We start from the raw sequence: 12,653 nt of genomic DNA, 5'->3' as shown, positions 1-12,653 counted from the left end.
TTTTCCTTTCTACTAGGACAGGTTCTGAGTCAGACGAGGACACAACAAACTTATTTTGGAAATGGATCGTCTCCATTTCCACGTTTAATAATATTGTAACTTGAAAGCAATAACATATGCAAGCAAGCACCAACTTTTCTATGTGAAACTCTAAGACGAAACTCATTTTGTTTTGTCATTAAAATTTTGTATTCCTTTGATGACGAGAACATAATAAAAAAAAATTATTGTACAATATATAGAGATATAATGGAGATATATTTCTATCTTTTTATTTTGCATTTGTATATTGTATTAGAATTTGACAATTAAATTTAAAATCTATGAATTTATCTCACCAAGTTGTTTATCCTTAAAAAGTGTGATTTAGTTAATCAACAAATTAGACTCATTTGAAGATAATGGTACTCAAGCCACCCTTATCAGGTTGAAGATTATGCCTTGATTTATTGCCAGGATTACAAAGTGATGTTTCTAATGTTAGAATGGTTCAGTTAATTTTTAACATACAAAGAAGATAAAAGTAACAAATGAAGTCATTTTTTGTTGAAGTTAACACTTGGGAAGATCAGCTGGTGGTGGAAGCAGCTTCTGATTTGGGAGTTTTCCATCCAAGACAATCCATGCCATACTAAGACCCCAACTTGTATGTACTTCCAAATGACAATGCATGAACCATACCCCTGCAAACACAATTAGACATTTTTGTTAATTTATAGTTGCATGCTTTCTTTTTGTTAATTTATGAAAGTGAACTAAAACATTCTTCGAAACCAAAATGACTTTTGATAGTTTGACGAATAATCTAGGAACCAACCTGGATTATCTGCTAGGAATCTGATAGCAACCCATCCACCAGATGGAACACCAACTGTATTCCTTTCAACGGGATCAACAAGGTTAAATTTTTGTGGATCCTTATTTGAATCGTAGTTACCAAATCCTTGTCCAACAACAAAGAAGTTAAAGCCATGCAAATGGAGAGGGTGACTTTCGGCACCAAGAATACTAGTGTCTTGCATCACAAGTTCCACACTTGTGTTAAAAGGAAGAACAACAACCTTTGTTCCATTACTCACCATAGTGTTATTCGGTGGCGTGCCGGTATAGTTGAATGGATTCAAAGGTTTACTTGGGAAATCAGTGGTGTAAATTCCATTGTTTTGTCCAAAGAAATGGGATTGAAGAAGTGCTGTAGTTGGCATTGTGAAAGATACATTGTTCATTGATGCCACAAACATTGTTCCATTGAGTCCCTGACAAGTTTGGTTGCTTTGACAAGGGTTAGTACCAATGCCTACTGTGAAGAAAAAGTGTTTATCGATTTTCTTGGGAACATTAGCTGGAAACTGTGCACTTGCTAGGCTACGGAGTTTGTTGGAGAACTTTGTTGCAAAGGATGTATCATTAAATGCAGGAAGAATAGGTTTGAATAGAGGATGCTTTTTTAGTGAAGAAGCTGAATGATGAGTATTTGGTGGGATTTCATATTCAAGGATAGCAGCGACCGTTGTGTTGTCAAAAGGTCCAGGGCCAGCGGCATAGGGTCTAGCAGTCATTAAGAATGCCGCATTGGGATAGTGTGACTTGGTATTGAGAAGAACATTAGTGGTTTGGCCAGGGGCAATATAGATGGTGTTTGTCTCAAAAGGTTTAACATAAATAGCATCTGCTTCAACAACTTTGAGGGTATGATTTGCAATGCTGAAGAACAACTCATCATTCAGCGCAGCGTTGATCAAACGTAGAAGGTAGGTTTTTCCAGGCTTCACCTTTAGTTTGAATGTATCTGTAGAGAATTACATTTTACATTTAAATCATATTGTTCATTTACTTTATATGAAGTAAATAATTGTGTAAAGTTGCAGTAGAAATTGTATGTATCGAATTGCACAAATTGGTTGCTAAAATATACAATAAATATGTTGATTATCACTTGATACCATTAGCAGAACAATTATACAATGGCCCTGGAAGTCCATTAATTGTGTATGCATCAGAGACATTTGGTCCTCCACCAGTTTGGAGAGCTTGTGCTATGATTGCCTCAGGATCTGCATTGAACCATTCACCTAAAAGCAATTTTATATTTTAATTAGCTTATGAAAATTAAGATAGGTAGTTTAAGGTTATCATCCCTTTAATAGTTTTATTACCAAATAAGATAAGAACTTCCTTGTGGGGTTTAGCAAAAGGATATTGATCATTTTTCTTTGGAAGTATGATGAGTGGACCATAGAGTGTTGATCTTAACCAAGATATATGAGCATGCCAAAAGAGTGTTCCTCTTTGGCCTTTAATTGTGTAATTGTAAACATAGCTTTGATCTGTTTGGATGGGGCATTGAGTCACATATGCTGGCCCATCAGCCCATCCTGATTGAAGTTGTCTAATGCCATGCCTATTCGAACAACCATTTGTATGACAACTTATTGGACAACATAGATTTACAAAGAAATTGAGGTATTGACACAAAAACCAAAACATGATGTGAGTATGAGAGAGAAAGTTGTCACAAAAGTTGTTAAAAGATAGCAAAGTTTTTTACAAATTAATTTTATGCTCAAATCTTAAAAATGTCACTAGTTTTTAGCAATTTTGTTTTGTAAATAGAATTTTCTTTACCAATGAATGGAAATGTTGTTTTGCACATGGTTAACCACTTTGATTATAAGACGGTCTCCTTCCCGAGCTACAATGCGAGGTCCTGGAAATTGACCATTCACTGTCACCATGCTCTTGCTATGGCACAGCCTTGTCACATTTTGGTACCTTATCTGCATTAGTGGCCTCAATTTGGTTACATGCAGAACAAAGGAGGGAAAAAAAAAAAACTAAAGAGTAATGCCTATAGTAATTGTTTTAAGGAAGTAGTAGTAGTACATCAAAATGGTAGTGTCTGGTTATGCCTGCCAATGCAAGCTCAAATGTACAAAAATTGATCAATGATAAAAAGATCAATGGGAATTTCAGTGATGAAAAAAGGGAAACTCCCATGTTTCTTTTTGAATGAAGGATAAAATTGTTATTTGAGTTTGAAACTGTGTTGATAAAATGGTCAAAAATCCTGGTCTATATATACATGAGGGAAACTATGTGGTTGTTTGATTAGGTAATAAAGAAAGTTATTTAATTCCATCAAAGAGAAGCTGAACTCAACAATTCTAACTTTGAAGGTGAATAACAACTTTAGAGTGGTGTCAAAGACATTCAATTTTTTTTTCTTATGCAAGTAAAAATTCATAGTTTGTTATAGTTGAAAATCCCATTTACATAGTTTGTTACAGTACTCTAGTGTATGTGAGATTGTGTCATGAAAAATATGAACAAAGATTGGATCATTATTGGTCGAATATCACTCTCAACAAGTTCTTGTTACCAAAGTAAGAAGAAAGTTATATCTAATATTTCACTTCAGAAGCTAGATAGATATTAATGTCATGTTTTATATTTCCTCTTAAAGAATAGCTTCCATAAAATATAGACCATATTTGGAATCTGTTTCCCTTAAATAGACAGAATGAGGGTAAGAAGCTTGCCTGAAATGGAAGCTGTCTAATAGCTTGCATGAAATTAGGATTAACTGATTTTACGAAAATGTAAAGTCAGAGATAGCTTAGTCAGTTAGGTGAGTGGTTACATCTCTATTTTAATATATATTTGGATTAACTGATTTTAAGAAAATAGTTAAAAAAATTTCAACTTTAATATACATCTCTATCCTATTGTAAAGTGCATAACATATCAACGTTGAACAACAAGAATAAAATAGAAACTCTTGCATCATTGAAAAAGAATAAGAAATTCAATTACTTATATGCAATAGAGTATAGATGAAAGATGTTTTGATTTATTATTTAATATTCTATAGAGATTGATTGAACGTCCATGATTGTTTGTGGGTGAAATAGTGTGAAATTTTAGAATTTAAATGAATGAAATTAAGGTTTTAAGAAAATTTATATAAAGGTTTAATTGCACTTTTGGCCCCCTATCTTTCCAAAAGTTGCGATTTTGACCCCTAACTAATTAAAATACAAAACAACCTCCTATGTATTGGATCTTTGGCAGTTTTGGCCCCCAAGGCCACTTTTGACTTAGTCTTCGCTGACGTGGCACCCACAATGGTCGACACGTGGCATCTCACTTAAGGGATGTGGCCAGTTTACATTACCTACTTAAACTAAGTTTTAAGTGACCTACTTAAACCGAGTTTAAGTATGTACACTTAAACTCAGTTTACATAACCTACTTAAACTGAGTTTCAGATATTAAATTTTCTTGGGTTAATTAAGTTTTTGGTCCCTATAAATATTTGCAGTTTTGTTTTTAGTCCATATAAAAATAATCACACTTTTTAGTCCCTACAAAATTTTCCGTTAGTGTTTTTAGTCCCTGTTAAATTAAAATTTGTTTAATTATGCTTAAAATTTTAAATTTTTTTATGATTTTTTACATACTTGTTTAAAACATTATAAAAGGTTCCGCCACAATAAATTAGCTCAAAATTTTATTTTTAGGTCCAAATTTTCGTTAGTTTTATCTTGAATTTTTGGCGTTTTAAAAAAATTATATTTAATTCATTACATGTTAAAAAATTCTAATTTTTTATAAAAGAGATTATTATAATGTTCTTAACATGTCTGTTAAAAATCATTTAAAAATATAAAAGTTTAAGTATAATTAAACAAATTTCAATTTAATAGGGACCAACACATACTTTTAGTCCTTGTAAAATTAAAATTTGCTTAATTGTGCTTAAACTTTTAAATTTGTAACATATTTTTCACATACTTACTTAGAATATTATACAAAGTTCATCTGCAAAAAAGTAACTTAAAATTTTATTATTAGGTCCAAATTTTCATTAATATAATCTTGAAAATTTGGCTTTTAGAAAAAATCATATTTAATTCATTACATGTTAAAAAACTAAATTTTTTTTATACAAGAGTGTCTTACGATGTTATGAACATGTATGTAAAAAATCTTTCAAAAATTTAGAAGTTTAAGCATAATTAAATAAATTTTAATTTAACAGAAACTAAAAACACTAACAGAAAATTTTGTATAGACTAAAAAGTGTAATTTATTTTTATAGAGACCAAAAACTTAATTAACCCAATTTTCTTTAAGAATAATTTTATTATTTTGGGATGTAACCATGAATACATGGGTGTAATTAGAAAAATTCTTACACTAAAGCCACAAAATTCTTACAACTTATGACAATTTACATCAACTTTTTTCAATTACGTTTATAAGTTCTTCAATAAAAACAAGTTATAGCATATACGAAAATAATTTAACGTTATTTTATCTTTAACTATAGATATAGCTTGCGTGAGCTTATACATATATGCTTAAGTGAGCTTAAACATATACGCTTATCATGATAAGCACTTGTACCATACACTGCAAAATAATAATTTAAATCCAAACAGGCCCAAAGAAAACCCACATCAATGAGCAAAACATCCTCATACTCAAGTATTAGGTGCTGAAACTATCAATGTGGCATGGCATTATTAAAAAAGGAAACACGTTACAGAAAGTTATTTTATATCAGAAAATTACAGTAATCAAGGAGAAATGAAATACATTTGAGAAATTCAAATTCAAAATAACTTGCATAAAACATAACCAAATATTTGATGAAAATGAAATATAGTCCATATATCAACTATATGCTATATGGGGTCTAATAATATTTGTAAAGCCTGCGATTATGCATACAAGGAAATAAACATTGGTCATTTCTCGTCCTTAATGATTGTTATGAGTTGGTTGAGTCCGTTTGTCATGACAGACGTTGAGTTCATCCAAGCTTTCAGAATGGAGAGACCCTGCAATATGTTAACAAACAAATCATTGTAGTAATGCATGCAAATTAATGAAAATACATTGCAAAGAATGAAAACGCCAATGGTCTTACGCAGTGGCGGGCTTACCTCCTTTCGTCCAATTCTAACAACCCTTTCTTCCACATCATTTAGAGAAACATTTGAACTATTTAAATGTGATATAGCAGTGAAGGACGACAATGGAGCGATAGTCAAGTCAGCTGTCACCATGTATACTGATGGTCCTTTTGCGAATTCTCCACGACTTGATGGTGTTTGAAGCAGATAGCTTAGGATCAACCAAATTTAAAAGTACATACCTTTCATCAGGATAACTAAGATTACGCATGTGCATAGCAGTTAGTGCGCGAGTATATTGACCTTTTAAAATGTAAGAATGACAATCATAAAAAGGTGGGGAAGCTACTCCAATTGGAATTATTTGGTTGTCAAGCCCAAATTGTGCAGCAATGGGAGGGTTAATTAGTTTCTCTTTGAGATGGTTTGAGATTAAATACGTTTCGGGGCTCAACTCGGTCACGCTTTTGTATAAATTATCAATGCAGTTTAAAGAAGAGAAACCTTGAAGCATATGCAACACTCCTCCCAAAGGGAAAGTTAGAAAACTGAAAATAAAGTTAATAAAATCATCTCTTGCTTCAGCAAACAAAATCTCTCCAGTTGATTTTCTTCTCACTACTTTCACAGATATCTGCCTACCCCCTTTCGATGACCCGTTTCCAATCTTAGGCATGGGGTATTTGAGACCATTGGCCACTTCAAATATTTCTTTTTAAAGATGAAGTCTGTCAAAGGGGTCTTTGAGACAAATGACAACTTCAGAATATCTATGACCTGCAAAAGTAAAAATATTTAATGAGAAAACAAATAATCAACGGCATAGATAATATAGTTCCGAAGAGAGTTGCATAAGAAAGCATGCCTCTTTCTTGCTGATATCAACAGTTTGTTCCGTGATGTGCCAATATCAGAGATTTCCAGCTTGTGAAGTAGTTGTATAACTGTCCCAAAAACATTAGGCATCACATAAAGATCGTCTGAAATAATAAATGCAGCAGTTTCCTTAACAAAACCGCTTCCTAAGCTCAAACTTTCTGGTTGCTGCGGTGGAGATAATACTTTGTTCATTACTCTTCCACAACTGCACATTTGATTCCTAAATAAGCTCAAAAGGTTCCCGCTTTCCTTTCTACCACAATCCCAATCCCCACAGATGTAGTGCTGCATAGGTTCTGTGTCGTCGATATTCAGTTTCATCTTCTGACAATAAGCTTCCATGGAATTCCTTGGCTCGAGTAGCATTTCCTTGCAAGAACGACTCCATAGATATTGTTCATCAAGCAAGATTTGCCACACTCTGATACAGTGAGCTAATGCTGCCAAATTTCATAGCTTCAATATTCGACTCCTCGGACACTAGTCTTGCAATAGTTCCTAAAGGCAATGTTAAGAAGCCGAAGAGAGCATCAACAAAATCCTTTCCTGCCTCAGCATACAAAATTGTGTTACAATGAGAGATTGTTGTTGAGAATCGAGTTTTGTGTGGATGATTTCCAACTGCTCGGTGATGCAGTTGTTAGTGGTGGCGATGGTTACATCGAATTGTTGGGTGGCGGCTTGGATGGCATCATCCAAGTCTTTGTTCGTGGGAACGGAAGGTTTGAGAGTCATGGGTTCAACAAGATGAAAGCACCAATGATACTAGGTTCTTGGTTACCAAATCAAAGAAGATATGCAGGAAAAATAAAACAGCAGAAAATTATAAAGAAACCGGAAAATAAAATTTTACTTTATTCATAATTCTTAAGATAGGAACAATAGCCTTATATAGCTAGGGTTGCTGCCCTGATAGGCTTAGACAATTGGGCTGATGGCCTCTTAAGGGAAAATAAGAAATTACAAACAACAACACTTTTACTTAAGTATAAAGTTTTTGAGCCACATTGGTTTATTAATCACCCTTTTAGCACTAGGAGAGACCAACTTGCTAGCATCGCCACCCGAAAACCAAACACACTTTATTATTTTTCAATTGCAAAGTTGTAACCAATGTAGCCAATAGTCCGTTTCTGGACAAATATACGACTCATGTTATCTTTTAGAATCACATCTGCATGTTCTTGTACAACCTTCCAAGCCTTCACCACATGCAGTTCCTCTGTTAAAGTTGCTCCAATAGCACACCTAATCACAAAAACTCCTTCAACCACAGCATGCGTCATGTACACATCACCTGAAGCATTGATAGAATCCAACAACTTACGATTAATCTCATTAGCAACAACATCTTCACTACTAATTAATTTAGCTTCTCCATTTGTTACCTTTCCATCAGCAACTTTTTTACCATATGGTAAAATCCTAAAACAAACAACAGCAAGTTTTCTAGGTACAATAATTTCAAACCTTTTGTCCATTTTCACCAACCCTTCAAAAGTTTTAGCCATTTCAACATGGTTCCTTAAAAAATTCCTAAGATTTTCAACACCATAGCTTCTAAGAACAAACCATACCTTCAAAGCGCGAAATCTTCGGCTTAAAGTTACCTGCCAATCTTTGTAATCAACCACTTGTTTTGAATTAGAAGCACTATTCTCCAAATACTCTGAATTCGTCGTTGACAAACACTTTATCAAAGAATTTGGATCCTTTAACCAAAGACAACAGCAATCTAAATTAGTCAAAAACCATTTATGAGCATTAAGACTAAAAGAATCAGCATCTTCAACACCATCAATCAAATATCTAAACTCTGGACAAATACAAGCACTGCCAGCATAAGCAGCATCAATATGAACCCAAATTCCATAATCTTTCGCAACATTACACAATTTTCTTACCGGATCAATTGCGGTTGTTGAAGTTGTGCCAACAGTTACACAAAGAAAGCAAGGAACCAAACCATTTTTCAAATCATTTTCAATTGTTGATAACAATGATTCAGGCAACAAAGTGAATGAATTTAACTTCTTAGTCTTAATAGCTCGGAAATTTTTCGGGTTAATTCCTATTATATGAGCTGCTTTTTGAACTGCACAATGTGTTTGATCAGAGCCATAAACAACAAGTTTACCTGCATTTTCACTACCAATTTTGCTAAGAATTTTATCTCTAGCAACAACAAGAGTTCCCAAAATACCTTCACAGGTTGTGCCTAATAAAACACCACCACCACCACCTTTAAAAAGAAAACTCTTAGGAAGATTCAAAATTTCACCAAGCCAATCTATAACAACATTTTCTAGTTCTGTAGCAGCTGGTGATGAAATCCAGTTAAATCCAACAACATTCAATCCAGTGCTTAACATTTCTCCTAAGAACCCTGCTGTGCTACCACTTGATGGAAAATAAGCAAAGTAATTAGGACTTTGCCAATGTGTTATACCTGGGATTATGTATTTTTGATAATCTTCAAGGATGGTTTCAATAGGTTCAGGATTTGAAGGGGCAAAAGTAGGTAACAGTTTTTTGAGGTAGTTTGGTTCTACTTGACTTAGGACAGGATAGTTTGAAATGTTTTCATAATAATCAGCAAGGAAATCAATCATCATGTGACCTTGTTTCTTGAATTCTGTAGTATCTAGTGGGTTCATGATGATGAATTAATGTTGAAGGGATTTGAGGAATGTGAGATATTGTATTAAAGAATTTTTGAATGTTTGCAAGAATGTCTGCCTATGAGTTGTGAGTTATATAAGATGAGAATTTGTATGAACTTCAATTATAAGTTTTTAAAATACGAACTATTTTCCATATTAATGTTATTTGTATACAGTATAGTGATACTTAGCCACAACTATTTAGGTTTGGATAGTATAGTGATAAATAAATAAGTATTATTTGATTGAATGAAAGAGAAGCTGAACTCAACATTGCTATCTTTGAAGGTGAATAATGGTTAGAACAACTTTAGAGTGGTGTCAAAGACATTCAATTTTGTTTTCTTATGCAAGTCAAAATTCATAGTTTGTTAATCTACAGTACTCTAGTGTATGTATGTAAGATTGTGTCTTGAAAAATATGAACAAAGATTGGATCATTATTGGTCAGATATCACTCTCAACATGTTCTTGTTGCCAAAATAAGAAGAAAGATAGATAGATATTAATGTCATGTTTTATATTTCCATAAAAAGAATAGTTTGGATGAAATGTAGACCAAATCTGGAATCTGTTTTCCTTAATTAAGTAACCACGTAATAACATGGAAAATGTCAAATCAGAGATATCTTAATCAGTTAGGTGATTGGTTACATCTCTATTTTAATATATTTTGATTAACTTATTTTAAGAAAACAGTTAATTTTTCAACTTTATGAAAGATTTAAAAATATATTGCTTAAGAAGCAAGAAAGGTTTTAAAAGATAAATTCACGTAACTGAGGAAAATATGTCTTATTATGGCTCCTCACATGTTGAAATACTTTACTAAAAATTTGACACCAAACTTTTGTTGATTTACAAAATGGTCCATGAACTTCTCATAACCTTTTTGTTCTAAATTTCAAAAACCTTACTTTTAGTTTTACCCCAAATATTAACAAAATAGATAAAGTTTACACTAAACCCGCAATGCACAAAATGCCACCTAGACAAAGGCCTATTTCAATTAACTTTATTTGAGCTTATATACTAGCATAAGTTTTGTGAGACTGTTTAGAAGAATTTATGCAAACAGCTATGACAATTTTCATATGCTTTTTTTAACTTATTTTCTTAAGTTCTGCAATAAAGCTTATAAAAACAACTTACAGAAAATGCAAAATAGAGCAACACAAGTTCTACAAATAAATTTTTTATCCAAACAGGCCCAAAGTCTTCATGAACTTGGATGGAGGAATGAGGCAACAAAATACAACAGTTGTAGAAAACTATAAATTTAAGAACCATTAAACACACAATAGATTGTAAAATTTGAGGAAAACAAAGAAAACCTACATCAATATCCAAACGATCCTCATAACCAAAGATTAGCTGCTAAATCACTTAGAGACAAATAAAATACCGTTGCGAAATTCAAATTCAAAATAGCTTACATAAAACTTAACCAACTGATGAAATATTGTCCATATATCAACTACGCTGCGGATCTAATAACATTTGTAACACCCGCGACTGGCATATTGGGAAAGAAATATTGGTCATTTCTCCTCCTTAATGTTTGTTATGAATTGGTTTAGCCCATTTGTCATTCCAGACGTTGAATTCATCCAAGCTTTTAGAATGCAGAGACCCTGCAATATGTTAACAAACAAATCATTGTAATAATTCATGCAAATTAATGTAAATATATTGCAAAGAATGAAAACGCCAACGATCTTACACAATGGCTTACCTCCTTCTGACCAATTCTAACAACCCTTTCTTCCACATCATTTAGAGAAACATTTGAACTATTTAAATGTGATATAGCAGTGAAGGATGACATTGGAGTAATAGCCAAGTCAACTGTCACCATGTATACTGATGGCCCTTTTGCAAATTCTCCACGACTTGATGCGTTTGAAGCAGATAGCTTAGGATCAACCAAATTTAAAAGTACAAACTTTTCAGCAGGATAACGGACAATATGCGTGTTTGAAGCAGTTAGTGCGCGAGTATACTGACCAATATGAATGTACGAATGACAATAATAGACAGGTGAGGAAGCTACTCCAATTGGAATTATTTGGTTGTCAAACCCAAATTGTGCAGCAATGGGAGGGCTAATTAGCTTCTCTTTAAGATGTTTCAAGATTAAATAACATTCGGAACTCAACTCAGTCAAGCTTTTGTATAAATTATCGATGCTGTTTAGAGAAGAGAAACCTTCAAGCATATGCAACACTCCTCCTAAGGGGAGAGTTAGAAAACTGAAAATAAAGTTAATAAAATCATCGCCTGCTTCAGCAAACAAAATATCTCCAGTTGATTTTCTTCTCACTACTTTCACAGATATCTGCCTACCTCCTTCGGATGTCGCTTTTCCAATCTTACATATTGGATCTTTGAGACCATTGACAACTTCAGAATATTTCTTTTTAAAGATGAGGTCTGTCAAAGAGGTCTTTGAGACCAAGGACAACTTAAGAATATCTATGACCTGCAAAAAGTAAACATATTTAATGAGAAAATTAATAATCAACAGCATAGATTATATATATAGTTTAAAAGAGAGTTGCATAAGAAAGCATGCCTCTTTCTTGCTGATATCAACAGTTTGTTCTGTAATAGCGTCAATATCAGATATTTCTAGCTTTTGAAGTAGTTGTATAACTGTTCCAAAATCATTAGGCATCACACAAAGATCGTCGGAAATAATAAATGCAGCAGTTTCCTTAACAAGCCCGCTTCCTAATCTCAGACTTTCCAGTTGAGGCGGTGGAGAAAATACTTTGTCCATTACTCGACCACAACTGCACATTTGATTCCTAAATATGCTCAAAAGGTTCCCTCTCTCCTTTCTAACACAATCCCAGTTCCCACAGATGAAGTGTTTCATGGGTTCTGTGTCGTCGATATTCAGTTTCATCTTCTGACAATAACTTTCCATGGAATTTCTTGGCCTAAGTAGCATTTCCTTGCAAGTACGAGTCCATAGATATTGTTCATCAAGATTTGCCACACTTTGATATAGTGAGCTAATGCTGCCAAATTTGACAGCAGTACCTAAAGGCAATGTTAAGAAGCTGAATAGAACTTCAATAAAATCCTTCCCTGCCTCAGCATACAAAACTTTGTTCCTTTCTTTGTCCACCATAACCCTCAATGTAACTTTGTCAACTGATTTAGTTGCACTGCTAGATGCCAT

At 33.3% G+C, this 12,653-nt stretch overlaps 3 protein-coding genes across 3 annotated transcripts; all 3 read right to left on the bottom strand.

Moving 5' to 3' along the window:
• Positions 1-419: 419 nt before the first annotated feature.
• LOC11425350 (laccase-17) lies at positions 420-3,034 on the bottom strand. Its single transcript, XM_003622899.4, has 6 exons — positions 2,884-3,034; positions 2,626-2,777; positions 2,157-2,401; positions 1,944-2,072; positions 818-1,789; positions 420-683 (listed from the first exon to the last, which is right to left on the bottom strand). The coding sequence occupies exons 1-6, from the start codon at positions 2,995-2,997 to the stop codon at positions 553-555; spliced, it is 1,743 nt and encodes a 580-aa protein (XP_003622947.2). The 5' UTR covers positions 2,998-3,034; the 3' UTR covers positions 420-552.
• Positions 3,035-7,623: 4,589 nt separating this feature from the next.
• On the bottom strand, positions 7,624-9,565 carry LOC11423811 (tyrosine decarboxylase 1). Its single transcript, XM_024769967.2, has one exon. The coding sequence runs from the start codon at positions 9,455-9,457 to the stop codon at positions 7,886-7,888; it is 1,572 nt and encodes a 523-aa protein (XP_024625735.1). The 5' UTR covers positions 9,458-9,565; the 3' UTR covers positions 7,624-7,885.
• A 1,439-nt stretch (positions 9,566-11,004) lies between these two features.
• Positions 11,005-12,653, bottom strand: LOC11418753 (uncharacterized). The gene is made up of 3 exons (XM_003622901.1): positions 12,039-12,653; positions 11,199-11,945; positions 11,005-11,097 (listed from the first exon to the last, which is right to left on the bottom strand). The coding sequence occupies exons 1-3, from the start codon at positions 12,651-12,653 to the stop codon at positions 11,005-11,007; spliced, it is 1,455 nt and encodes a 484-aa protein (XP_003622949.1).

This window comes from Medicago truncatula, chromosome 7 (assembly GCF_003473485.1).
Source record: "Medicago truncatula cultivar Jemalong A17 chromosome 7, MtrunA17r5.0-ANR, whole genome shotgun sequence".
NCBI classification, from domain to species: domain Eukaryota; kingdom Viridiplantae; phylum Streptophyta; class Magnoliopsida; order Fabales; family Fabaceae; genus Medicago; species Medicago truncatula.
This window is presented reverse-complemented; position numbering and strand designations above follow the sequence as displayed.

Coding starts and splice junctions, on each gene's coding strand:
- LOC11423811 (XM_024769967.2), bottom strand. CDS start 9,457: ATGAACCCACTAGATACTACAGAATTCAAGAAACAAGGTCACATGATG.
- LOC11418753 (XM_003622901.1), bottom strand. CDS start 12,653: ATGGCATCTAGCAGTGCAACTAAATCAGTTGACAAAGTTACATTGAGG. Junction 11,946..12,038: donor TTGATATCAGCAAGAAAGAG/GCATGCTTTCTT, acceptor TACTTTTTGCAG/GTCATAGATATTCTTAAGTT. Junction 11,098..11,198: donor TTAGAATTGGTCAGAAGGAG/GTAAGCCATTGT, acceptor AACATATTGCAG/GGTCTCTGCATTCTAAAAGC.
- LOC11425350 (XM_003622899.4), bottom strand. CDS start 2,997: ATGGGAGTTTCCCTTTTTTCATCACTGAAATTCCCATTGATCTTTTTA. Junction 2,778..2,883: donor CCAGACACTACCATTTTGAT/GTACTACTACTA, acceptor CCACTAATGCAG/ATAAGGTACCAAAATGTGAC. Junction 1,790..1,943: donor GTATAATTGTTCTGCTAATG/GTATCAAGTGAT, acceptor AATTCTCTACAG/ATACATTCAAACTAAAGGTG.